Source organism: Aureobasidium pullulans (genome assembly GCF_000721785.1).
Source record: "Aureobasidium pullulans EXF-150 unplaced genomic scaffold scaffold_30, whole genome shotgun sequence".
In the NCBI taxonomy this organism is placed as follows: domain Eukaryota; kingdom Fungi; phylum Ascomycota; class Dothideomycetes; order Dothideales; family Saccotheciaceae; genus Aureobasidium; species Aureobasidium pullulans.
Window position 1 is genome coordinate 115919 of NW_021941050.1, and position 23060 is coordinate 138978.

Below are 23060 nucleotides of genomic sequence, written 5' to 3' on the forward strand. Positions count from 1 at the left end.
GATCGAGCTTGTTCTTGATGCTCGATGTTGGTTGACGATCCGACTGTGGATGTTGATGAACAAGAGAGGGAGTGGTGACCCGGAAGGTGCTTTAAGTAGGCGCAAAGGAAGGAGTGCGAGACTGTGAAGACGAGCGTACAGCGGAGTTAGGGTGAAGTTGGAGTGAATAACCAGCTTTCTGTGGACTATGATTATCTGTGGACTATGCCTTCCTCTCTCTGGACATTTCGCCAAAAGCGAAAAGCTTCCTGCATTTTGACAGTCGGAGCTGACTCCCGACTTGATGGAACGGATACTATTGCTCGAGCAGGGTAGCTCTCTTTAACCTCCAGTGGACAGTCTCTGTTCGTGGACTATGACCTTTCTCTGGACTATACCTTTTCGTGGACCATCCCTTCCTCTCTAGACAATCTCCCAAAAGCGGAAAACCTCTTGCACTCTAATAGTTCAATATATCTCCAACTTCGCGAAGAAGCTACCTTTCCGTGGACTATCGCTCTCCTTCTTCGCCGCTAGTCTTCCAAAAGCGAACTGATTCATGCATTCTAATAGTCAATCTTGACCTCCAACTTCAAGAATGGGACACACTGAAACGTATCAAAACACCTAATCATCACAACCAAATCAGAGAAGCAACAAAAGTGAAATGTGGAAATTGATTTGGGCATGTAAAATATCTACAGCTCTATGAGTAGCACATGCTTTTGCAAAGGCCAATGTCGGAGGTTCGTGCAGATCAACAAACGCAGAGCTTTCGAAAGAAACCCAACGTCTCACCGTGTTTCGTAATGTGCACGGCGAAATTTCGAAGCTTGAATTCCAACTTACTCGCCGGACTTGCGATGTGCAGCCACAAACCCTCAAGAAGACCAAAGAACCTTCATCCTTTCCGGCACAGCACAATCACTCCTCATCGCCAGGCAAAACTCTGCTGTACCAACAAGGCAAGCCCCTGCGCCCATGTAGATGAAACCGCTCACACCACTCCTCCGTCGGCGTCTCCGTCGACACCTTTGCCGGAACCCCGAAACCATCCTTGTAGCGCCACTGATCAAGAACATAAGCCGTGACCGCATTCTTGACAAACCTAGGATAGATATCTTGGTCCAATGCTCCTTCAGTATCATAGTGCAGGACCAGAGTTTTGACCAGCTTCTCAAGCATGCAGTTGGAAGTGGCATTGCCCAAGCATTTTCCAAGTTGGCGTAGGTTTTCGCTCACACAGCCGGCAGAGGCGTGATCGACCCAGTCTGATCCTTGGGAGCCGTGGAATATGCGTACCATGAGGTAATCCATGATGGCATCTTTGAAGTCTTCGTGGCCCAGAGAATTGGCGGTTCCGAATGTGTCGAGGATTGTAGCGAATGGGGCGGAAGGTCCTCCCATGGCATGACCGATATGGTGGGTTTCTAGCCAGAGTGCCCAACGTCTCAGGCCTGTGGCTGAGGTGTACGCTCTGGGTGTGAACAAGGGGACCTGATGACCTTCGTAGACGGCGTCAATCATTATCTCTGAATAGATGTGTGGGGCGAATGTCTTGAGGTTTACGAGAGGCACATGGGCCACGATACGGCTGGACTTTTTGATGATGACCACATCTGGACTAGAGATCGTCAGTCAAAGACTGGATTGTGCATATGCCATACAGAGCAGTCGAATCTTACCCGACCATGGGATCGTCTTCAGCACGATATTGACTGTCATCTTGACAGTGTTTGTGCGCCTCGATCTTGCGGCGCTTGTTGGTAGCCTCGACTTCTTCCGCAATTGCCATATCGTACGATCTCTTGAGCACTGCAAAGGTCGGGGGCCTCCATGTGGTGTCGTACTCTGGACTCATAGACGACTCTAGCGACAAGGGCTGTGACATGGTAAAATTCGAGACAAACTCTTGGAGACGTTGGAAAGAACTTTTGAAGAAAAGGATCATGGGGATGACTGAGTGACGGGATGTGAGAGATGTGAGAAGATGCTGTAAGGAGAAAGTCCTAGACAAAAAGCAGACCAGTTGGTCAAGTGGATTGAAAAGCAGAAAGTGAAGAGAAACCAGCCTAAGGGCGAGTAGGTGAAGACGAGTGTAGTGAAGGTTATTGATATTCGTTTCTCGGGAACAGCACAACGATACTCGATTTAGGGTCAGAGTGAAGATATTTACAGAAGACATCTTCCACCGCTTCTCTCGGGTATATTTGTTCCAGTGCTTCAGATCGCAAATTATGGACAGTGATCTCCAGAACCCGTGAGAGTCATAATGTTATCAACCTTGACGTCCTTGTCCTTGAGCGTAGCAAGTGTACTTCAACTTGGGGTAAGAGTTGTGAACATGGTAGTGACAGATCGACTTGCGCCAAGGAGCCTTGGGAAGACCGTAAGTGGCAGTCTTGTGCATGGCGTGATAGTCTCCAACATCAGCCCAGAATCTGACATGATCGATTCTGTCAAACTTGTGGGCCATAGCAAACCCGCAGAGCTGGTTGTCGGACCAGGTGTAGACGGCGAGATGGGCGATGAATATCTTGAGCGGGTAGAAGGAGCCGCAATTGGTGCTGAGATCGACGAGCTGGTGTAGGACAGGGGCTCTCTTTTGGCCGATGATCTTGCAGATGAGAGTGTCGATAATGGCATCGCAGAATGTCCAGCAGCTGTAGGAATAGCCGAACAGGTAAGCCTTGACGAGAAGTCTCTCTTCATCGTCGGGAGTCATGAGTTGGGCGAAGGAGTCGTCGCTCAGCTTGAAGTTGAGAGTCTTGCAACCTGCCTTTACGGTACAGGCATCGGCGACATTGCTGTTGATGTTGCCAGAGTAGAGGAAGCGAACGAACAGCTGAATGACATCGCGATCTTGACCAGGGATTGGAATGACGAGGCGGCCGGTGGAGAGATATCTAGCAAAGATGATCGATGCAGGGCGGACAAGCTCGGCGTGGACGTAAGAGAAATTGGCATCCTTGTCTTTCTCCTTTTTGCCCGGTCCCTTGGTGTTGCTTTGGGTGGAGGCAAGATCAGGAGTCGAGGAACGTTTCTTGACGGGAGTCGAGGGGGCGTTTAGATCAAACGAGATGACACTGCCGCGGAGCCTGAGCCACAATTGTCAGCGTTTGTTGCAGTTTATAGATAGTCAGTGGACTTACTGGGGGCCGTTCCAGGCGATATTGCTAGAGCCAACTGGGAACGGAGTGCGAGGGTCGTGGAGCTTGTGTTTCTTGAAGGTCAAGAGATCGTTGTGTCTGATGGACTTGGTCAAGATAGAGACTTTCGAGAGGGTAGAGCTAGAAGGCGAGCTTTCCAATTCAGGAGTTGCCAGCTTAGGGCGCTTGGTGCAAATGGCGTGCATAACAGAGTCGAGAACCATGATGCTTTGTTGAGGAGATGATGTTGAAGAATGTCAAAGATCTTGGAAGAAAAGGAAGTGTGTATGGAAAAGAAACGTTGAGGTCTGGTAGTCTATTGTGCTTGGACTGGCTTCACGGTAGAAGTGAAAACGGAAGATAGAAATTCCTGAAGTGAAGAATGACGATGAAGAACGTTCTTTCGAAGAAAACAAGCAGATGGTAGAGAATCGATTGGATATCATTTTGGAGGAACACAAAATTGCTGTACAAATTTGCTGGTGGTAGTACAAACAGGACAGACCTACGTCTATTCCTCCTTTTTCTCGGCCTCGGCGGATTTCGACTTCTCGTCTTTGGGCTCCATATCCAGGCGTCTGCTCTCGACAGTGACATACAAGCTCTTTGCTGCACCCTCGAGAGTGTTTGTGAGAGTTGCAGGTAGAGATTGGAGCATGTAGACAAGCTGGGCTCTGAGGCCGTCGAGACCGCCAGAGATGCCACCGACCCATTTGGTGCCGTCAAGATCGAAGACCTTGCCCTCAACACGCGCACCAAGCAGCATAAGCTTTTGGAGACCGCTCTGGATTCCAGGCTCATAGAGGCCTGGGTTTGCCTTTCTCTTAGGAGCAGGGAAAGCCTCTGAAGGCGAGAGAATGGTCATGGCAGCCTTCAAGTGCTGGGGCGAGACCAGGGGGAACGTGAGGACAACCAGAGGGCCGGACAACAAAGGTTCAAGACCAGTCTGGACCTTCGCACTCCTAGCAGTCTTCCATGCTGACTTTGACAAGCTGTGGGTGAACTGAGGGCTAGCAGGCTTGGTGTTGAGAGTGGTGGAAGTGTTTGTGGCAGGATCTTGGGGGTGATGCGTCCTGGGAGTGTCGGGGAAAAGTTCTGGGTTGAAAGATTCTGCGACCTTGACGGCAGAGGCGAAGATGCCGGTTTGGACAATCTGAAGCTCGGTGTATTTGCCTACAACTGAAGGCGAGGCCTCAGTGCCCAACTCGGCGTCGACCTTCTGCAGAGCGAAATTCAGCTGTCTTCTAATTCCTGAGAACTCAGAAGCTTTGAGGTTGTTGTGTTGGAAGACCAGCATCAAAGGTGACGAGCGGATCAGTGATGTGTAGAGACGGTGGAGTTGTGTCTTGCGGAACTCGGCAGGCTTGTATGGCGGAGGTTGAGTAGGAGGATGGCGAGCGATGGGAGATGAGGCATGGATTGTCGACTCAATTGAAGCGGCCGGAGTGGTGGCAGTGGCCAGAGAAGCGTACCGGCATTGACATGAAGGGTATGCGGCGTTGGGTGTGGAAAGGCGCAAGCGCTTGCTGGCGTGGAGTCGTAACCTCGGCGGCATTATGATGTTGGCTGAGATGGTCAGTGGGAAGGTACGGCTAGCAATGCGACTCGGATATTGACGTACATGTGATATGTACAGGCAGTGACAGGGTGGACGCTCTGCTCTTGCCGTTCAGCGCAACTTCCGCATCTTCAGGAAATCTCGCGCACGGACTCTTTTGGAGTCGCTCTTTCTCTATTCGGCAACACCCGAGTATCAAGGCCGCATTCCAGTCATACTATTCCAGGCTTCAATAGCACTCGCTCAATCGTTTCTTTGCTATCAGTCGCTCCTTCTTTGTATTGTATGCGATTCGCGTCTTCCAACATCCTTCTCAGAAACACAGAGACCGTAGCAATGAGCGAAGCCAAAGCAGCAATCTCGATATCACCGCTGCTCCTCCGGCTGGCTGACCCCACTACGACTTTGTACAGCGTCACTGCCCAGGAAGTTGCTGCTGCTGTCTCGCACATTTTCGCAAACAGCATCTCTCCCGTACAAACCGGATGTCTTCTCTACGGTCTTCACACAACTCAGTTGGATCGTCGTCCAGACATCCTTGCAGCATGCGCCAGTTCTATGAGATATGCCGCTGCTCAAGTCGATGAGGATGCTTTGAAGGAAGCTGTGACTCAACGTGGTCGCAAGGAGGGTCAATACCATGGAGGTCTGGTATGGTATGCCCCAGCGACTCTTCCCTGCTACTCCACGGCTAATCTATCAACAGTGCGACATAGTCGGTACTGGCGGTGACAGCCACAACACATACAATGTCAGCACAACCTCGAGTATCCTCGCCTCAGCCCTGCTCATGATGGCCAAACACGGTAACAACGCTTCGACCTCAAAGTCCGGTTCAGCCGACCTCCTCCTCGCTGCTTCACCTTCTCCCGTAATCGCCGCTACCACCGAGAAGACACTGCCCGAAATCTACTCTCGCACAAACTACGCCTTCCTCTACGCTCGCGAATGGCATCCTGGCATGAAGCACGCTGCTGCTATCCGTAAAGAGCTACCATTCCGAACAATCTTCAATCTACTCGGTCCTTTGGCCAACCCGGTACAAAACAGTAATCTGATTGAGGCTCGCATCCTCGGTGTCGCCAAACGCGACATGGGCCCTGTGTTCGCAGAGTCTATGCGCTTGGCCGGTGCAAGAAAGGCTTTGATCGTATGCGGTGCCGAAGACTTGGATGAGTTCAGTTGTGCCGGACCTTCATACTGCTGGACGCTGAAACCGCATTCCGATGCTGCCGACTCTCAAGTCGACATCGTACCTTTCACTGTCGCGCCCGAGGACTTTGGCTTGAAGCCTGTACCGCTTAGCCTTGTCGCAGGTGGTAAGTCTCCTCAAGAGAACGCCGTCATCCTGCAGAGCATCCTTGACGGCACGATTGATCCCAACGATCCCGTCCTTACTTTTGTCCTGATAAACACAGCTGCTCTTTTGGTGTGCTCAGGTATCTGTGACTCAGACACTAGCGAGATGGGCCCCGGAGACGACGGTAATGTCATCACAGAGCGTGGCCCTGGTGGTCTGCGCTGGAAGGAGGGCGTCAGACGTGCCCGTTGGTGTATTACCAGCGGCGCTGCCAAAGAGCAGTGGGAAGCATTCGTCAAGGTTACCAACGAGATCGGCGGTGAACAGTGAGAAGATGTAGCTTTCCAAGTTTCGGCATGTTCACGTCTGGATCTATGCATTGCCACTTCTCGGCTCTTCGTACGCGACCACAGCTTCCGATAACTTTTTCTCCGGCGACTTAGGTATATGCGTCAGTAATCCTTGCCACATGGTAGCATATGCCACTCCCTGGCATGAAGAGCGACTGGCGGAGCATTGACAAATGATGAAGAGCCCGTACTCAACACAAAAATCCAAACACAACTTCCCACACAACCATACTTCGGCTTCCTCGATGTCAGTGAAATCCCTTGATTCATTTGCACTACTATTGCCTAGAGAAACATTGCGGTCTGCAGCATGCATCCCAGCCGGATACGCAATGGCATAAATCTGGTGTTGTGTCTTGATCGAGCGCTTGGCTCCATCCATCTTTAGACCAGGCAGTGTTCCAGTGACTTGGATTCCGACTTGAAGAAACGATATGAAAAGATGGTGTTGATTGGCGCGTGAGGTGTTTTTGGCGCCGATGGTGGCTTTTCGTGCATGGAGGATCAAGCAAGTCTGCCCCAAGGCTGAACTTCTTGCTGTGCCTCCTTGATTGAGCATCCTTCCGAAAAGTGATCTTTTATCTACTTCGAACTTCACCACGCCGCTGCATACTCCAGCATCATTCCAGCGGCTTTTGTCCAGATGTTCGCCCCTTTCGGAAACCAGACCGCCAATCAGACAGCGACGTGGCACCCCGAACCGCGCGGCCGAGGGACCTTCGGACTTCTCTCATCTTGCATCACGACTTTGGTTCTCTGTGTATACACAGCTGTCCACCTCAATATTCCTGAACATGGCAAAGAGCGTCAACAGTACTTTCGCAAGTTTGGATGGGTAATATTAGGCCTGCTTGCCCCAGAAATCGTTGCTTGGAATGCTTGGGAACAGTACCGGACGGCCTCAATAATCACTCAGGTCGTCCATAAGGCATATCCACCGGCACTAACGTCGCCATGGTACAGAAATTTCTGGGCGTCTTGTAAAAGGGCACCAGGACGCTGGTTTTCAACAGGTGTTGACACAGAGGAGGTAAACACTCGGGAGAACGATAAACGAGATCTGTAATTCTGACAAGCCATATAGTGTCTTGACTCTCAGATACCCCTTGGCTCATTGAATACCGACACATCGGCACACCGCCATCCTTGGACCTTGACACACGGTTTCTATGCAGCCATGGGTGGTTTTGTGATTCAAGCGAAAGATCTCGGCCCATCCTACGGAACAGGAGCCTTCGTGCTCAGCGAACAAGGCATAGAGTTCCTGGCTGACACCGAGCCTGTCTCAATCCCCAACATCCCGGAGTCAGAAATACTTGACAAGAGCAAGGCCAGCACACTCACCAAAATTATCGTATGCCTACAAGCACTTTGGTTTTGCATTCAATGTATTGCCAGATTATCACAAGGTGCCTCTATCAGTTTCCTCGAACTTAATGTGCTGGGTCACTGTCTGTGCGCCTTTGCGACTTATGCAATATGGTGGAAAAAGCCCACTGATGTCAGCCAACCTACAAGTCTGTCTGTCTCCAACGGGTTGAGAGAATGGGTGGACGCGGTCTATCTGTTCAGTGGTCGACCCGGCGCTCTCCCGATATTTCCTACAGTTCATGGCATGCGGTCAAGTGCGCGAGCGTCAGAAACCAGTTTCAACACGATGGACAGTTCTTGGACTTCTCATGATCCACAGTCGTATGAAATTATCACAAACAAAGTCCTGTTTGGCGATTTGTTACGATCCAGAATGTTAGTACATGAACATCACGGAAAGCCGAGATCTTGCAGCTGACAAAGCATTAGAACTGGGGAACATTGTTTTGTCAAAAGACACAGAAGCAGACTGCTTTACGTCTTGAAGTTACAATTCCACAGCAGCTTCTGGATTACATACACGTTGTCCAGTCATGATAAGAAGCGCCGGATTACCTTAGAGAACCCTGACGTCCCTCAAGTCATCTTTGACCTAGAAACAACAATGGCGGGACGCCTAGAGCGAACATGCAAATCACGCTACCGACACTACGGACCATACGAGACCTCTAGTCACCGTCACCGAATAAGGAACTGGTCCCTTTCAGAAGTCTCCATCGACAATGCTGTAGCATTTAGGGAGCCGCTCAGCTCCATCACTTTTGTCATTGTGGCAATTGTGTACGGTGGTTTGCATCTTCTCGCCTGGAATGCTCCATTCCATACTAGGATCGAAAAAACACTATGGAAGATCTCGGGCATATCTGTAGCAAGTATTGGTCCAATGTCAATCGCTCATGCGGGATCGCTTTCTGTTACAAACAAGCTTTTCAACTACATCCATTTCTGGCACATCAGGCACTGGAACTCTCCAGAAACGAGATCGAGACACCCATCGAAAGTCATTCAGTTTCTATATGTAAGCAAGGACATGGTCGTGCTAATCATCCAGTTTCTTGGTGTAAGCTACTTGCTCTTTTACTCTTTCACTAGAGTCTACCTCGTCGTCGAATGCTTCATCGAAGTGGCATATCTTCCCGACTCCGCCTTCACCACTCCGGTCTTTACACGCTACATACCACATTTCGGTTAGGTCTATCTTACGGAGGAGAGTTTACCGATGGAGTAAGGGGAGCAAGGGAGCAAGGAAACGAAGGAGTATGATGAAACGGTCGGTTCTCTTGGTGTACGGTCAAGTTCCTATCACAAGCCATGTATGAGCGTTTGATAGAACAACTACTCCATTCCATCGGGAATCGTCGTCGCACGATTCATACCAGATCGAAGCATCTTTTCCAACATACTTACACCTCGGGTTAAATATTCCTGCTTTGCTGATTCCTTTCGAAGAGAAGAGAAGTATACCATAGCCATTCCTCTCAGAACTTCTAGAGTCCAACGTACCGGCATGCTTGATCTGACTACTTTTGAGCTCTTCACCATCTACCACCATCTAACATCAAGAAATCATGTCAGACATGATTTACAGAAAACAATTTTCCAAGAAGCGTTATGAAAATGGAACTGATAACCAAATCAATCACAAGCCCATATACTGCTTTTCCCCTCCTTTTGTTCTCCTTTTTCCTCCTTTTTCCTCCTTTTTCCTCCTTTTTCCTTCGCGAATCGGTTAAGAATAACACCCTGACCACAAAATTTACCTCTAAGAATCACGTCGAGTCTGCCGCTGCACATGTCAATATCATCCCTGATAGAAAAGATACAACATACAAAAAACATCCTCTACATTAACCCTTGGAAGCATGATAGCATCAATAGCATAGTAGGAAATAAACACGAGGTTTTCTTTAGAACTTCAAGAATTGATTTAATATTCGACAAGGCTAGACAGTGAGCAAAAGTATTGTTGATGCGTGTGCATTAGTGAGCATATATGTCAAAGTGAATCATGTTGCAGAAACCACATGCATTTTATTGAGTGCTTCGGCTGTTCGTTACGATGGTGAATACCTAAAAGCCTCGTTTTGCAAACAGACGGTCTGCGAGTTTTATTATTTGATTGCTTCATTAAAAGCAAGTCCAGTGTTCCAGTATCAAAATGCTTGAGATTGAAACACAGCACGAAGATTGGAGTGGAAGGTATAGGTGAGATGCAAGTTACTCTGATAATGATTCTGTTGGCGAGCATAGTCAATACCATCGATTTGCTCCAGCTGAAATGAAGGATATTGAGATTCCCGGGACGCTCTTTCCTCACTTGGTAGCACCGGTATCCCTCTTCTTTCCCGGCGGAGGCAGAGCAGGAACTTTGAATCCTCCATTACTAGCTCCAGCTCCCGGTGCCGAAGATGCACTTCCACCGATTTGTGTAAAGGTGCCGCCTTTGAACCATCTATCCTCGTCCGCCTTTCTTTTCCTATTCATCTCATCTCTGACCTTTGGATCCACCAATTCCAAGCCTTGCACAGGTGTGAATGCGATACTAGATGTACCTGATCCCATACCCACGCCAGAAGTCCTGAGACCAGAGTTCCTGAGCACTGACGCTGTGCCCGAGCCAAAACCGCCGTGGAAGGTAGATGCAAGACCAGAGGGTGCGGGTGTAGCGCCACCCCAACCTGGATTCTTCTTTGACAGTTTCGCGCGCGTGCGTTGGTCGATTTGTTGTGTGCGGATGGATCCGGTCTGTGCTGCTCCTATCATTCCGAGACCTGTCGTGCCATCGCCGGTGCCGTAGCCGATTTCCGCTTCTTCCTTGCCGAAAGCCATGCGGTTTTGTGCTTTGCGGAGGTCGGTCATGGCGGTTGCTTCCTTTGCCTTTCTGGCTCTGCGGCCACCGCGTTTGCGACTGGGTTTGTCGTCGGGCGCGGGCAGAGCGCGGGCTCCTCGGTTGGGTGCTGGTTCTACTAGTTTGTCGAGGCGGTTTATGCATTGTTCTTTGAGGAGCTCGCCATCCGCGCCGTTGGGCGAGGCGTGGACGCGATCCATACGTGCAGCGAGGACGACCTTTGCGGAAACGATGCGCATGGCTTGCTTCTTCAGGTCACTGGGGACTTCGCGGACGAGAGGGGAGTTGTAGAGGAAACCTTGGTGGCGGACTCCGACGTTTGTCGCGAAACCGGTTTGAGTCTGCTTCTTTGATCCAAGTGGAGGGATGTTGCAAGAGGGAGTCTTTGCTAGTCCTGCAATACCACCCGCGAAGTTGATGAGTTGAGCCGCTGTCAAGGATCCAATCAGGACTGTGAGGTTGGGTGCAAAGACGTTCATGCGAGATTGCACGTAGTCGGTCAGTGTTCGTTTGGCCTTGTCGAGTTGAAGAATCATGTCGCAGGCGCGACGGACGTTGGCGAGCTCAGAGTCTGAGAGAGGGACACCTCTTGTGGTTGTTGCTTCCACAGTAACAACCATCATTGTAGGGCCATCCAGTACTTGGCGAAGCGACTGGCCGACAGGGTTGTCTGTTGAATTTGACAGGCTCTTGACATCCTCCATGGGGCCATTTCCAATGATTGCGACAGTCTTTGCATAGTCGAGAGGGTTCTGAACCAATCTTTCAAGCTCGGGAAAGCGTGTCGAGTAATGATCGCGGATGAATTTGTGAACCAGGATGACTTCACCATCGATAGAGGTAGAGAGTGTGTTGGACTCGGTCAAAAGCTTGTACTCGGGATTGTCTTCGATGGAGCCAATGTTCTTGGTCTGTTGATCGGAGGGCAGGTTTTGATAGTGGGCGATTTTCTGCAAGCAAGAGGCGGTGGTCAGGGCTATGTTCGAAGGATGTGAATCATGTTTACGTTTAGATTTGGGGATAGGGTGATTGCTTACCTCGAGGACTGGTTGTAGTGTCTTCATCAAGTTTGCGACACTGCGCACATCTCCCACGGCACCAAGGTCCATCTTCTCAACTCTGGCTCTTGCTTCTTCCTCAGTCTCGGTCTCTTGAATCTTGCCATTCGGTGCTGCCTCATCTCCCTCTTCATCGTCAGGCTCTTCCTCGTCGCCATCCAGTTCCATGCCGCCCTCTCCATGTGCATCGCTGGGGTCTGATGGGCGCAATATCGAGTGTGTCATAATGTCGCCTTCGAGCGACTCCTGGTTCTCATCCTCGGCGTCTGACTCAAAGTCGTTCAAGAGCTCGTCGGCGACGGTCGCCATCTTGAGGGCTTGGTAGTTGTAGTCCGGGATGTCGCGCGTTCAAGATATGGAGGGTAGCTACTTGTTGAGGTTGCGCCTTCCTATCGTGCAGTCTTTGAAGAAATCAAGTGTAGTTGTGATTGAATTGATTGGTCGTTGTGGAAGAAAGTCTAGGCTGCTGCTTGTTGCTTCACATGCAAAGTGACGCGCCGGCAAATTCCATCATCATCCAAAGCTTCCGACAACTTTAACCAGCACTTGTCCTCCACCTCTTCGTCAACCACCACAGGCCGACCTGTCGGGCCTTCACGACTGTTACACACCAATAACCCCCGCCTCAAATCGTATACTCTCTCTCCATCCGCCATCATGGAGTCATCGCGTGGCCCTCCCAGGGTCAAGAACAAGGCCGCCGCGCCCATTCAGATCAGCGCCGAACAACTTCTGCGCGAGGCCGTCGACCGCCAGGAACCAGGTCTCCAGGCCCCTACTCAGCGTTTTGCCGACTTGGAAGAATTACACGAACACCAGGGCCGCAAGCGCAAGGAATTTGAAGACTATGTCCGCCGAAACCGCCTCAACATGGGCAACTGGATGCGCTATGCCGCCTGGGAACTTGAACAAAAAGAATACCGCCGTGCAAGAAGTGTCTTTGAGCGCGCTCTTGATGTCGAGCCTACAAATGTGCCCTTGTGGCTGCGTTACATCGAGGCCGAGATGAAGACGAGAAACATCAACCACGCCCGTAACTTACTTGACAGAGCTGTCACCATTCTACCAAGAATCGACAAGCTATGGTACAAGTACGTCTACATGGAAGAGACTCTCGGCAACATTCCCGGAACCCGTCAGGTCTTTGAGAGGTGGATGAGCTGGGAGCCTAGTGAGGACGCTTGGGGTGCATACATCAAGATGGAAAAGAGATACGGAGAGTTCGACCGTGCTCGCTCAATTTTCGAAAGATTCACCATCGTTCACCCCGAGTCCAAGAACTGGATAAAATGGGCCCGGTTCGAGGAAGAGAGTGGAACAAGTGACCATGTTAGAGAGGTCTTCGGCATGGCTATCGAGACAATGGGTGAAGATTTCATGGATGAGAAGCTCTTCATCGCATATGCTCGCTACGAAGTCAAGCTGAAGGAGTATGAGCGTGCAAGAGCTATCTACAAATACGCCCTCGATCGCATGCCCAGATCACAATCCGCCATTCTTCACAAGCATTACACAACCTTCGAGAAACAATACGGAGACCAGGAAGGTGTCGAAGATGTTGTCTTGTCCAAGCGACGAGTACAATATGAAGAGCAGGTCAGGGAGAACTCCAAGAACTACGATGCTTGGATCGACTATGCAAGATTAGAGGAGTCTCTTGGTGACGCTGAGCGCACAAGAGACGTATACGAACGCGCCATTGCACAAGTACCGCCGACACAAGAGAAAAGACACTGGCGACGATACATCTACATCTGGATCTTCTACGCACTCTGGGAAGAGATGGAGAACAAGGACGTTGAGCGTGCCAGACAGGTCTATGCTGAGTGTCAAAAGCTTATTCCTCACAAGAAGTTCACATTCGCCAAGTTCTGGCTGTTGAAGGCACAGTTCGAGATCAGACAGATGCAACTACAAGCAGCACGCAAGTCGCTAGGTATTGCTATTGGTATGTGCCCGAAGGACAAACTGTTCCGTGGCTACATCGATCTCGAACTCAAGCTCTTCGAGTTCATGCGCTGCCGGACTCTCTACGAAAAGCACATCGAATGGAATCCGGCAAATTGTCAAGCATGGATCAAATTTGCAGAACTGGAACGAGGACTGGAAGACTTGGAACGTACGCGCGCAATCTTTGAGCTCGCTGTCGACCAACCATCTCTTGATATGCCTGAATTGTTATGGAAAGCATACATCGACTTTGAGGAAGAAGAGGGCGAGTGGGATAGGACAAGAGACTTGTACGAGAGATTGTTGGAAAAGACCGGTCACGTCAAGGTATGGATCAGTTACGCACATTTCGAAATCAATGTGCCAGATCCAGACGAAGAAGAGGCGGACGAAGACGAGGAGGAAGAAAAGCCTATCTCAGAAAACGCCAAGCTACGTGCACGCAAGGTCTTCCAACGAGCATACGAGGATATGAAGCAGAAGGATCTCAAGGAAGAGGTAAGTTTATCACGCGGATCCACTTTGACGATTACCCGTACTTACATATTCCAGCGTGTGGCCCTTCTCAATGCATGGAAATCGTTCGAAACAACACACGGCTCCAGCTCCGACCTCGAAAAGGTCGAGAAACAAATGCCCCGCCGCGTCAAGAAGAGAAGAAAGTTGTCCGAAGACGAGTGGGAAGAATACATGGATTATGTATTCCCCGCCGACGACGAGAGCGCAGCAAAGATGTCGAAACTGTTGCAAATGGCACAAGCTTGGAAGAAAGAGCAAGCGAGTGGTTGAGGAGGATACTAGGGCAGAGATGCATGATGTTTCGATCTCGGAAGCGTCAAGTAGGGCATCAGGATATCGTGATCAATATATCTGCAGAAGCGATGCATCCTGGGGTTTCTGTGGCAGGCTTGCAACCGATGCTGTCGAGAAGGGCAGAACAAGCATGTGTTTCTTGTCGCGGACAGATGGACTCGCTTACATACAATTCTTGTATATCCGACACTTTCTTGCCCAAAGGCGAATGTTTCTCCGTCCACCCATCCACCCGACATCCATTTCTGCGAAAACATACGTACCGTACGCATTCTCTGCGTGACTTGCACATCAGATGACGTGAGATAAGATCTACCCTTCCTACTCGACTCGAGTACTACTTTCTCTTCTACTTGACTCAATTTACTTTGACCTGACAGAGAAATACATGATGGGAAAGATCTGCGTGGTAGCCAGTACTCGAGTAGTTATCGTGCACGACCGCCGGCTTTCCCATTCACCCATCACGCTTGCGGCTTACCAGTCGATCTCATTTTCTCTACCCTACGCACAGACTTGGAGCTATATCCAGCCCACGACTCGAGACGAATATGGGACGCGATTGTATACTGGTGTACCACAGAAAACACTCTCCTCGTCTTCAAAGTGTGAGTTGTTCGTATGCTGAAACGACTTCGTATATAGACAAGGTACAAACCCGAAACGGTGATCCGATGCCGAAATCGTGATCAGGTTTGTAGCGGAAGATGCAAGCGTTTATGTAAACAAGATGACTGGAAGGAAGAAATCGATACAGCAAGGCACAAGAACATGTGATTGTGATGAGAAATATCAAGCCACCACTTGCTAGTCGAGCGAGCAAAGAAAGGGAAAGGTCGACCATCGGAGCTCGCAAAGGCACAGGGTCCGTCCACGACTCGGCGCGTTTCAGCAGCCGGATCAGGAAAGGTGCCCGTACGGCGTAAGGGGTGCGCAGAAAAGCACGAGCCTAGAGTGTTCTTGCAGAAGCGAACACCCCCAAGTGATCTACGATGCATCCGACCCTGCCAATACTTTCCTGTGGCCTTTTCTGCGGCCCTGTGCGTGACTGTCGAGGACAGCAGGTCGTTTAGGGCAGAGCTGACATGGAGGAAGAAGGCAAATCTTGTTGTCTGGGAAGAACAGAGCTGCGGTTGTGGTGGAAGTGAAGGTGGTGCGAATAGTGTACTGGTTTTTAGAGTTCTGGGCCATGTGCGAGTCGGGGGTTTCGAAGTGGAGTTGGGCAAAGTAAAGTCTTGTCAGCCGGCTCACGTCTTCTTATGGGAGCTGGGCGGAAAATAGAAGCATCCATTATGGGTGATAATGATATCTGGGTGGTCGGTGCAGATGTCGAAAACTGGATGGGGGCGGCGCAATCAATGGCAAATATATTCCGTGGCGCGAGTTGACGAGAGATGGCTCGAGGTCGCGGCATGAGCTTTGATTGTCTGACTCTTGGACACCTCCTGTCTCTCTCCTACGTCCTGCTTTCGCGCGACAAACGGCCAACCAACGGCCACACAAGCACTCCCTCCCCTTCCTTTGGCTGCCGTAGTGTGCCTGTCTCTCTTTCTCGTGTCTGGTCTAGCCATTGGTTCTTTCCTTCTTTCCGCCTCCGAGTGTCTTGTTGCCGTACACTATTGCGACTCGTCAGCACTTGCACCCTCGCTGTCTCATCACCACAACCCACTCTCTTTCACTACGACTCGGCATCATATCTCCCTCCCGTTCGCTGCTTCTATCGGCGACCGTTTCTTCGCAACGACATCTCCCGCGGACCGTTCCATCTATCATCAGCCTCAAGCGCCCCTGTCGTGTTTTGACAAGACGGAAACATCACAACCTCTTTCTTTCCTACTCACACGCAACTCTCGCCCAACTCTTGTTTGTGTTGTCGAATCCCTGGTACCTGGATTGAAGTCTTGACGACTCTTGCTTTCTGCTCTCGTAGTCGTTGATTCGATCGCTTTGACCACCACACGTCGCTGTTGTTCTGGATTTCCCCTATCCCTGGAACCCGCTCACTTCGACACGTCGCTCTTTTCTCACTCTCGCAATTCCTCACACTCGTTATCCGGATACGACAGACCATACACCACACTCGTTTCACGCCGTATGATGCTTCATTGAATTGACCAGCATTTTCCAGCGCATCACCAACCCTCATTCGCAACACACGACTCCAGAAATAATACACCTTTGCATTAATATCATAATACCACTCGACTTTTCGACATGGCTGCCCCGCTACCAAAGAAGGCCCTCGCTGGCCACTGCTCTGTCATTGACAACAACACTCTATATGTCCTGTCGCCGGACTCATTCCAGGCCCTGCCGCTCGTGGAGAATGCTACATGGACTTCGATGGATATGGGAAAAGCAGTGACTGGCCCGACATGTCTTCGCGCAGTACCGAATGGAGATGATTCACAAGCCGCACTATACGTGGTAGGCGGCACATCAGACGACTCATCATACGGAGGACTACAACGTTATATTTTCTCAAACAAGTCTTGGGAGACTCTCGATCTGCCGACCGAGGATATGAAGGGACGTACGAATCACGGCGCCGCATACTTGAACGACTCTTCTTCCATTCTTGTCTATGCCGGTTCGCGAACTGACGATCAATTGTCATCGCAAACTTTCGTCATCTCGACCGAGAAGCCCTTCAATATCGAATCATTCACATCCGAGGCGCCTGCCGTTTCTAACCCTATTTTATTGCCATGGGACGATAGTTCCGCTGTCATGTTGGGAGGTTCTAAGAGTAACACTGGTATCTGGGCTTTCAGCAAGAGTAGCAGTTGGACCAGGCTGGAAACTAACCTCACATCAGCATTGCCAGACGGTGCAAAGGGCGCCTTGGTCACTGGTGACGACGGCAGTAAAGTCTTGACGGTTTATGATGCCACTGCTTCTCCTAACGACGTTACTCAGCTTGTCTTACTGGATGCTGACGGTCAGCCTGCTAGCAATGGTCAGACTGTTGGTGATTTCACAAGCCAACCATCCTCAAGGAAACGCAAGCGTGACTTGACACTGGACAGCTGGCCTACGTACAACAGTAGCTCAGCCCCTTCAGTAAAGCGATCGGACTACTCTGTTGCACAGAACGACCAAGGTACTCTTGCCGTTATTAGTGGCGGCAACGACGACACTCCTGTCAATGTTTTCAACCAGACTAGCAACTCATGGGTCAGCAATGAAGTGCTATTTGGAGATAGCCAAATTCCTTTGACGACAACTTCTGCATCAACTTCATCCGCACTTCCTACATCTACCTCAGCACAAGCCTCCGCCACATCATCCGCCGCCGCAAAACCGAAAAACAGCGGTGATGGTGGAGCCCACACTCGCAAGGTCTTGGGAATCACTTTGGGTCTTCTGTTCGGTCTTGCTGCAGTACTCATCATTGCCCTCCTTCTCGTTAGACGTCGCAAGCAACAGCAAAAGAAGACCAAGTTCAACGATGACAAGGCTGATAGAATGAGCTTCCAAGACAGGGGTGCTTCTTTCATGAAAGAGGCAGGTGGCGGTGGCGGAGTGAGCGAGGCTCCTCCGCAATTGCCCAAACCCACCATTGGTTCATACGATCCTCGCAGCTCTTTTGCTATCCTTGCTGGTAAACTTGGAGCTGATCGTTTCAGTCAGCGTTTCAGCAAATACGGTGCGTCTGAAAAGACACCCGTTAATAGCAGCACCAACCCGTACGCCGATCTGCAACCTCCCAAGACGGCATACGGTCACCAAGCCAACGATTCTTCAAGCTCCTTGGCCATCATCTCTGGCAAGTATGGTAAGAACCACAACAGAAACAATGGTGAGAAGGGAAGTTTCGAGAGTACTACCAAGCTTGTGCGATCACCCACCAGCCCGCAGAGCTTTGATGATCACATGGAGATGGAGTCTATGAACAGTCAGACACCTCGCCTGCAGTCGGCTCGTGGGCCTGCACCTCCTATGCCAACCTTGAGAGCCGTTCCCAACCAGAATAAGGAAGATGACATGCAGACAAAACGCAGCTCAGGCTGGTCAAGATACTTTGCCAACCAGAGCGACGGTGGTGCTTACGACCCCGCTGCACAACACTCACCCAACCTCACTGCATCACCTGACCTCAGTGTTTCGGACTACACACCATCACGTGGCCCTTCACAACTCGTACGCAACCCTTCAGCTATGGTGGCACCGCTCGATGTGGAGCCTAAGGGGCACTTGCATCCTGCTGATGCACACCAGCACCGCCTGTCGGTCGTTGGTATGGGCAGACCCAGCTTTAGTCACAGTGTCGAGGATTTCTCCGCTAGAGGCCAGAGCTTCGATATGGTTGAAGGTCAGCGTGCTGACTTCCACACTGGTCAAAGTTTGGAAAGCCAAGGCTACCTCGGCGATGCTCGCGAGTCGTTTGCTTCGTCCAGACGTCACTCTTCGAGCAGCGTAGCATCATCACAATTCTTCTCGCATCATGATGAATGGACTCCCGTCAACGGTGACGCAACAATCGCAACCGCCCACGCAACCAACACAGCGCAAGGCGTCAACAGAAAAGCACCAAACTCACCCGCAGTAAAGGAAGTCCACATCCCACCGTCGCCTGCCGTTTCAGCATCTGCTTTCCCTCGCCCTCCATCCAGCGCCTACACTTCAGATCCAGACCGTGATAGCCGCATGACTGGGTTCGAGGCTCCCAACGCTCTCGGCCGCGCCCTCAGCCCACCTGCCGCCGTCGCTATCCCTGGCCCCGCTGCTCGCGGTAACAGTGGTGGTGGTTTCTTCCCTGGCAGCGGCACACGCGCCATGCACGATCGCCCTGCCCCTAACCCAGGTCTCGCCGGCTCCGCCCGCAAGATCGGCGCTCTCCACCCGGGTACCCTCGCCGCTCTCCGCTTCACCCCCGAGCGCGCGGCACCCCAGCCTCCTGTCGCTCAATCCGGCCTCGGCATCCACAATCCCGACGAGAACAGAGATTCCAGCGCCACCATCTGGCCCTCTGCCACCGGCGCCATGACGCAAAGGGATCGCGAAGAGGCGTTTAGACAACGACTCGAGGCCGAGAGGATGGAGAAGGAAAGATTGGATAGGCAAGGAGCTGGTGCTAGAAAGACACAGGCCAGTGATATCAGTTGGGTGGACATTGGACAGAACTAGGAGGTTCATCTGATCCAGGAATATCGTGGTGATGGCCGGCTGTCCTTGTAGTAGTGATATTTCTTTCCTTTTCTTTTCTGTTACTTCTTCATGTCTTCTTTTTCTCTTTGTTCTTTTTTTCTCCTCTTTTGGGTATAACAAAAGAAAGTGCGTTTTTTGCGTTTTTAGCATGAGTGGATGTTGTAGATGATAGAGATTCAAGGATTGTTTTCTTCTTCTTCTTGCATTGTACTTATTCTTTTGATTCGTAACATTCTGGAGGTTTTCGAAGTATTGATTTCGTCTCCCTGCTTTCCTTCGCAGCAAATAATGTTGGTTTTTTTTTCCCCCGCTCTCATACCCTGAAATATTTCGAATGTGTTTTTGAGCTTTTACTTTGTACATTTTTCGTATATTGGGGGTTTTGTGATAACGTGATTACGTGATTACATGATTGCTCTCTTCACCACATTGCTTCGAGGCTAGATAGAAATGCATTTTTTCTGAAGGTGAGGTTATGGAATGCGATTGATTGCCATCTTTGATAGGGTAGGGGTTGTATATTAGTATTAGTATGTTATTGGTATAGATCTTTGTCTTTTATTACCTGTCCCATCTATACCGTCCATCTACGAGTCCACATCCATCTGCCAATCTACACCTACCTATCTACTTCCACTACCATCTAACCATCCACTGCAATCCATCCCATTCCAGATTTTCCGTGACTATCCATGACAATCTATTCCGTGACAATCTTCTCTCCATTCCATGACAACCCCACTCTACGATCCGTCAAAGTCACCAGCATATCGCATTTTCACTCAGAAAAACAGGAAATGGGAATTACATACTTTGCATATGCAGGTAAAGCAAGAGGAAGAGTATCATCGCAAAGATATTTGTGGACGTGGACGTAATGAACATTTGCTTTTATTCTATCTAAGAGCTGCCTTTTAGTCTAGTCCTCTTTTAGAGAATTAGTTTTGAAAGACACAATGACAACAAACTTTTATTTCATCTAGAGCATATGAGCAAGAGTAAAGAGTAAATGATTTATTAGGGGATAACTATGCAGTGATTGATGTGGCAGGGAATACCTGTGATATCAGATTAGCTTGTGAAGACGGCGGGTCAGCGAGTTTCAAGTGGTTATCTGATATGTACATATGGTTTGGATATCTTTGATACAGGTATTGGGAGGGGGGGCAGGTGAAGAGATGACGAGAAATACAATGATATATGGAAAGCATAAAGCTGCTTCCATACCAGGGAGACCGAAGACCAAGATCCCAGAAACGAGATCGGCGTGTGCTAGAGAGGTTCATGATGGGTTCATCGATAAACACTCCTTAGGGAACCCGCTGATACTATTCTCCATATAGCAGGATTGTGGTAGAGACTTACTGTCTCTCTCTATTCACTGCTTCGTTCCATACTCTTTGCTAATGACGCTTCCTCCTTCCTCCCTCCCTAAAACCTCAACTTCGGTCCCACGAACACCAGCAAAAATGCAGCAACCCATAATGCAGCGATTATCGCATACAATCTAATCCTGCCCCACCACCCTTTTCCTTCCGTCATCCTCCTCAACGCACCCATTCTGTTCCCCGCAGCTTCCATACCCATGGAATTTTTATCCAACCCTCCTTCCGCTCTGCGGAGGACTTCTTTTTCCGCATCTAGCGAGGAAGCGAAGGATAGGGAAGATTGTTTTAGTGATTGGGCCAGGGCGACTAGGGAGGTGGTTAGGATATCTTGATCGCGGTTCGCCGAGTCGAGGACTTGTTCGGTAGAAAGTTTTTCGCCGGCGGCGGTGGTGGGTTGGGCTGTGTTGCGGTTGTTGAAAAGGGCGGAGGTTGTGGCGGAATCGGCTGGGGCGTTGCTGTTCGTGGCGTTCGGTTTTCTCGAGCGTAGGTTGTTTGCTAGATCTTGTGCTGCTTGTTGTGGCGATGTGAGGCTGGGATCTGTATCTAGGGTATCGCTTGTAGACACCGCCGGGGCGAATTCCCTGACTTTTTGGCCTTGTGATTCTTCTTCATCTTCATCTTCTTCGTCGGATGAGCTGTCCGAGTCTTCTTGGAGGGAAGCCAGTTGGTTCAATTCGATCAGTCGCGTGTTTAGTTTTTTGATCAGGTCGCGTTTTGTTTGTAGGTCGGCTTGGATGGTGGATTTTCGGGATTGGGTTTTGATGTCTGCGGTGTTGTGTTCGAGACGGAGGAGGAGGGTTCGTGCGTATTCGACATTCTGTTCATGCGGTGTGATTGTCAGAGGAGATCGTACGAGAGTTGATTGGGAAAGAAAACGAAGAATGATCGTGAGAAGGGACGGAGAGGAAGGAAGAGGTGATGCGACGTACAGCACTGATGCGATTGCGTTCGTAGAAAGTGGTGCGGAGATGCGTGTCATCTGCTGTCGGCGAGAGCAATGTATTCGACAACTTTCCAAGCAGCTGATCCAGATCCACCGTGATGTTTTCTGCCATTGTCGTCGTCGCCATTGTGTATGATCTTGTATGTGTATGTTGCGAACAAGATGCTGTGTTTCTGCTTGTCTGGAGAAAGTTGGCCTGTTGATGCAGCGTCGTCATAAGCTTGAAGTCTGTAGCTACGAGTCATTTATCGTTCACTTCCCCAGAACCCTCGAGTCAAGCAATGACGGCAGCTAGAGGGACAATCACATGAAAGTCCAAACCACCTTTCCTTCCTCACAATCCTGCTATACCAAAACCACGACCAACTCGTTCGATTCGCAATAATGTCAACATCTCCCCTCCCTCCAACCGACACAATAGCCACAACCGACTCCTTCACCTACCCACCCCACCACTCCTTCCCACCCTTCTACACCCTCCAACCAAACCAAGCAACCCTGACCCGCCAACTCTCCCTCTGGTCCTCTCTAATCCGCTCCCACTTCTCCCACCACCGCACCTTCAAACTTCCTCTCTCCTCCGCCCCCACCCTCCCTCTCTTCTCCAACGCCAAACTCAATCGTTCCCTAGACCCCCTCGCCATCCGCCAAATCCTCGACTTCATGGCCACCTCCACACCCCCCACAGCCTCCTACACTTCTTCAGACAAGACCGTCGCGTGGATATGGTGGCGCACGCCCTCCGAATGGGCGGACAAAATCGCTTCTTGGGTGGAGGAAACGGGACAAAAGGGAGTAGTGTTGACGATTTATGAGTTGAGGGAGTCGGATGCGGTTCAAGGGCAGGAATGGGTGGGGATGGATGAGGATATGTTGAGGAAGGTTTTGGATGTTTTGGTCAAGAAGGGGAGGTGTCAGGTTTTTGGGCAGGTGGATGGGAGTGGTGTCAAGTTCTTTTGAGCCGTCTTGTTGGTTGTTGTGGGTGGTTGTGTTGAAAGAGGAAGGGATGGTCGGGGATGGATGCTTCTGGTTTTCCTGGTGTGCGGACTCGTCTGGCTCAAGACAAGGATGGGCGGGTTCATGTCTGTCTGTCTGTCTGTCTGTCTGTCTGTCACATGGACCCCAGAAGACACAGGAAGCCTGAACCGGACACAAGGTGGAGACCTACATCCTTCAGGACAAAGCAAAGACTGGAAAACTGG

At 50.4% G+C, this 23060-nt stretch overlaps 12 protein-coding genes across 12 annotated transcripts; 7 read left to right on the top strand and 5 right to left on the bottom strand.

Moving 5' to 3' along the window:
- Positions 1-903: 903 nt before the first annotated feature.
- M438DRAFT_283072 (uncharacterized protein) lies at positions 904-1840 on the bottom strand (the record flags this gene model as incomplete). The annotated part of the gene is made up of 2 exons (XM_029901353.1): positions 904-1603; positions 1665-1840. 2 exons carry the CDS (start codon positions 1838-1840, stop codon positions 904-906), a joined length of 876 nt encoding a protein of 291 aa, XP_029755921.1.
- A 417-nt stretch (positions 1841-2257) lies between these two features.
- Positions 2258-3352, bottom strand: M438DRAFT_339518 (uncharacterized protein; the record flags this gene model as incomplete). Its single annotated transcript, XM_029904225.1, has 2 exons — positions 2258-3077; positions 3132-3352. The coding sequence occupies 2 exons, from the start codon at positions 3350-3352 to the stop codon at positions 2258-2260; spliced, it is 1041 nt and encodes a 346-aa protein (XP_029755922.1).
- A 150-nt stretch (positions 3353-3502) lies between these two features.
- On the bottom strand, positions 3503-4812 carry M438DRAFT_141551 (uncharacterized protein). The gene is made up of 2 exons (XM_029898890.1): positions 4750-4812; positions 3503-4694 (listed from the first exon to the last, which is right to left on the bottom strand). Exon 2 carries the CDS (start codon positions 4681-4683, stop codon positions 3640-3642), a length of 1044 nt encoding a protein of 347 aa, XP_029755923.1. The 5' UTR covers positions 4684-4694; positions 4750-4812; the 3' UTR covers positions 3503-3639.
- A 210-nt stretch (positions 4813-5022) lies between these two features.
- Positions 5023-6316, top strand: M438DRAFT_378003 (uncharacterized protein; the record flags this gene model as incomplete). The annotated part of the gene is made up of 2 exons (XM_029908764.1): positions 5023-5337; positions 5393-6316. 2 exons carry the CDS (start codon positions 5023-5025, stop codon positions 6314-6316), a joined length of 1239 nt encoding a protein of 412 aa, XP_029755924.1.
- A 512-nt stretch (positions 6317-6828) lies between these two features.
- On the top strand, positions 6829-8949 carry M438DRAFT_141564 (uncharacterized protein). The gene is made up of 3 exons (XM_029898891.1): positions 6829-7366; positions 7421-8082; positions 8137-8949. The coding sequence occupies exons 1-3, from the start codon at positions 6980-6982 to the stop codon at positions 8897-8899; spliced, it is 1812 nt and encodes a 603-aa protein (XP_029755925.1). The 5' UTR covers positions 6829-6979; the 3' UTR covers positions 8900-8949.
- Positions 8950-9680: 731 nt separating this feature from the next.
- On the bottom strand, positions 9681-12052 carry M438DRAFT_305684 (Nop domain-containing protein). The gene is made up of 2 exons (XM_029902236.1): positions 11593-12052; positions 9681-11505 (listed from the first exon to the last, which is right to left on the bottom strand). Exons 1-2 carry the CDS (start codon positions 11920-11922, stop codon positions 10021-10023), a joined length of 1815 nt encoding a protein of 604 aa, XP_029755926.1. The 5' UTR covers positions 11923-12052; the 3' UTR covers positions 9681-10020.
- Positions 12053-12228: 176 nt separating this feature from the next.
- M438DRAFT_327619 (Pre-mRNA-splicing factor clf1) lies at positions 12229-14701 on the top strand. The gene is made up of 2 exons (XM_029903179.1): positions 12229-14061; positions 14116-14701. Exons 1-2 carry the CDS (start codon positions 12271-12273, stop codon positions 14350-14352), a joined length of 2028 nt encoding a protein of 675 aa, XP_029755927.1. The 5' UTR covers positions 12229-12270; the 3' UTR covers positions 14353-14701.
- Positions 14702-15700: 999 nt separating this feature from the next.
- Positions 15701-16411, top strand: M438DRAFT_141623 (uncharacterized protein). Its single transcript, XM_029898892.1, has 2 exons — positions 15701-16265; positions 16320-16411. The coding sequence occupies exon 1, from the start codon at positions 15771-15773 to the stop codon at positions 16176-16178; it is 408 nt and encodes a 135-aa protein (XP_029755928.1). The 5' UTR covers positions 15701-15770; the 3' UTR covers positions 16179-16265; positions 16320-16411.
- Positions 16412-16590: 179 nt separating this feature from the next.
- M438DRAFT_378006 (uncharacterized protein) lies at positions 16591-19506 on the top strand (the record flags this gene model as incomplete). The annotated part of the gene is made up of 1 exon (XM_029908765.1): positions 16591-19506. One exon carries the CDS (start codon positions 16591-16593, stop codon positions 19504-19506), a length of 2916 nt encoding a protein of 971 aa, XP_029755929.1.
- Positions 19507-20526: 1020 nt separating this feature from the next.
- Positions 20527-20914, top strand: M438DRAFT_141629 (uncharacterized protein). Its single transcript, XM_029898893.1, has one exon. The coding sequence runs from the start codon at positions 20655-20657 to the stop codon at positions 20868-20870; it is 216 nt and encodes a 71-aa protein (XP_029755930.1). The 5' UTR covers positions 20527-20654; the 3' UTR covers positions 20871-20914.
- Positions 20615-22038, bottom strand: M438DRAFT_349463 (uncharacterized protein). The gene is made up of 2 exons (XM_029906401.1): positions 21845-22038; positions 20615-21732 (listed from the first exon to the last, which is right to left on the bottom strand). The coding sequence occupies exons 1-2, from the start codon at positions 21983-21985 to the stop codon at positions 20959-20961; spliced, it is 915 nt and encodes a 304-aa protein (XP_029755931.1). The 5' UTR covers positions 21986-22038; the 3' UTR covers positions 20615-20958.
- A 169-nt stretch (positions 22039-22207) lies between these two features.
- M438DRAFT_349464 (ESCRT-II complex component) lies at positions 22208-22933 on the top strand. Its single transcript, XM_029906402.1, has one exon. It carries the CDS (start codon positions 22243-22245, stop codon positions 22816-22818), a length of 576 nt encoding a protein of 191 aa, XP_029755932.1. The 5' UTR covers positions 22208-22242; the 3' UTR covers positions 22819-22933.
- The last annotated feature ends 127 nt before the right edge of the window (positions 22934-23060 follow it).

What these genes read in the sequence shown, in the direction of transcription:
- M438DRAFT_305684 (XM_029902236.1), bottom strand. Translation starts at nt 11,922, where the DNA reads ATGGCGACCGTCGCCGACGAGCTCTTGAACGACTTTGAGTCAGACGCC. An exon ending in CACTACAACCAGTCCTCGAG is followed by an intron (nt 11,506 to 11,592) that starts GTAAGCAATCAC and finishes TCTTGCTTGCAG; the next exon opens with AAAATCGCCCACTATCAAAA.
- M438DRAFT_349464 (XM_029906402.1), top strand. Translation starts at nt 22,243, where the DNA reads ATGTCAACATCTCCCCTCCCTCCAACCGACACAATAGCCACAACCGAC.
- M438DRAFT_141629 (XM_029898893.1), top strand. Translation starts at nt 20,655, where the DNA reads ATGGTTTGGATATCTTTGATACAGGTATTGGGAGGGGGGGCAGGTGAA.
- M438DRAFT_141623 (XM_029898892.1), top strand. Translation starts at nt 15,771, where the DNA reads ATGGCTCGAGGTCGCGGCATGAGCTTTGATTGTCTGACTCTTGGACAC.
- M438DRAFT_349463 (XM_029906401.1), bottom strand. Translation starts at nt 21,985, where the DNA reads ATGGCGACGACGACAATGGCAGAAAACATCACGGTGGATCTGGATCAG. An exon ending in AACGCAATCGCATCAGTGCT is followed by an intron (nt 21,733 to 21,844) that starts GTACGTCGCATC and finishes CCGCATGAACAG; the next exon opens with AATGTCGAATACGCACGAAC.
- M438DRAFT_327619 (XM_029903179.1), top strand. Translation starts at nt 12,271, where the DNA reads ATGGAGTCATCGCGTGGCCCTCCCAGGGTCAAGAACAAGGCCGCCGCG. An exon ending in AGAAGGATCTCAAGGAAGAG is followed by an intron (nt 14,062 to 14,115) that starts GTAAGTTTATCA and finishes TACATATTCCAG; the next exon opens with CGTGTGGCCCTTCTCAATGC.
- M438DRAFT_141564 (XM_029898891.1), top strand. Translation starts at nt 6,980, where the DNA reads ATGTTCGCCCCTTTCGGAAACCAGACCGCCAATCAGACAGCGACGTGG. An exon ending in CAGGTGTTGACACAGAGGAG is followed by an intron (nt 7,367 to 7,420) that starts GTAAACACTCGG and finishes CAAGCCATATAG; the next exon opens with TGTCTTGACTCTCAGATACC. An exon ending in GATTTGTTACGATCCAGAAT is followed by an intron (nt 8,083 to 8,136) that starts GTTAGTACATGA and finishes ACAAAGCATTAG; the next exon opens with AACTGGGGAACATTGTTTTG.
- M438DRAFT_141551 (XM_029898890.1), bottom strand. Translation starts at nt 4,683, where the DNA reads ATGCCGCCGAGGTTACGACTCCACGCCAGCAAGCGCTTGCGCCTTTCC.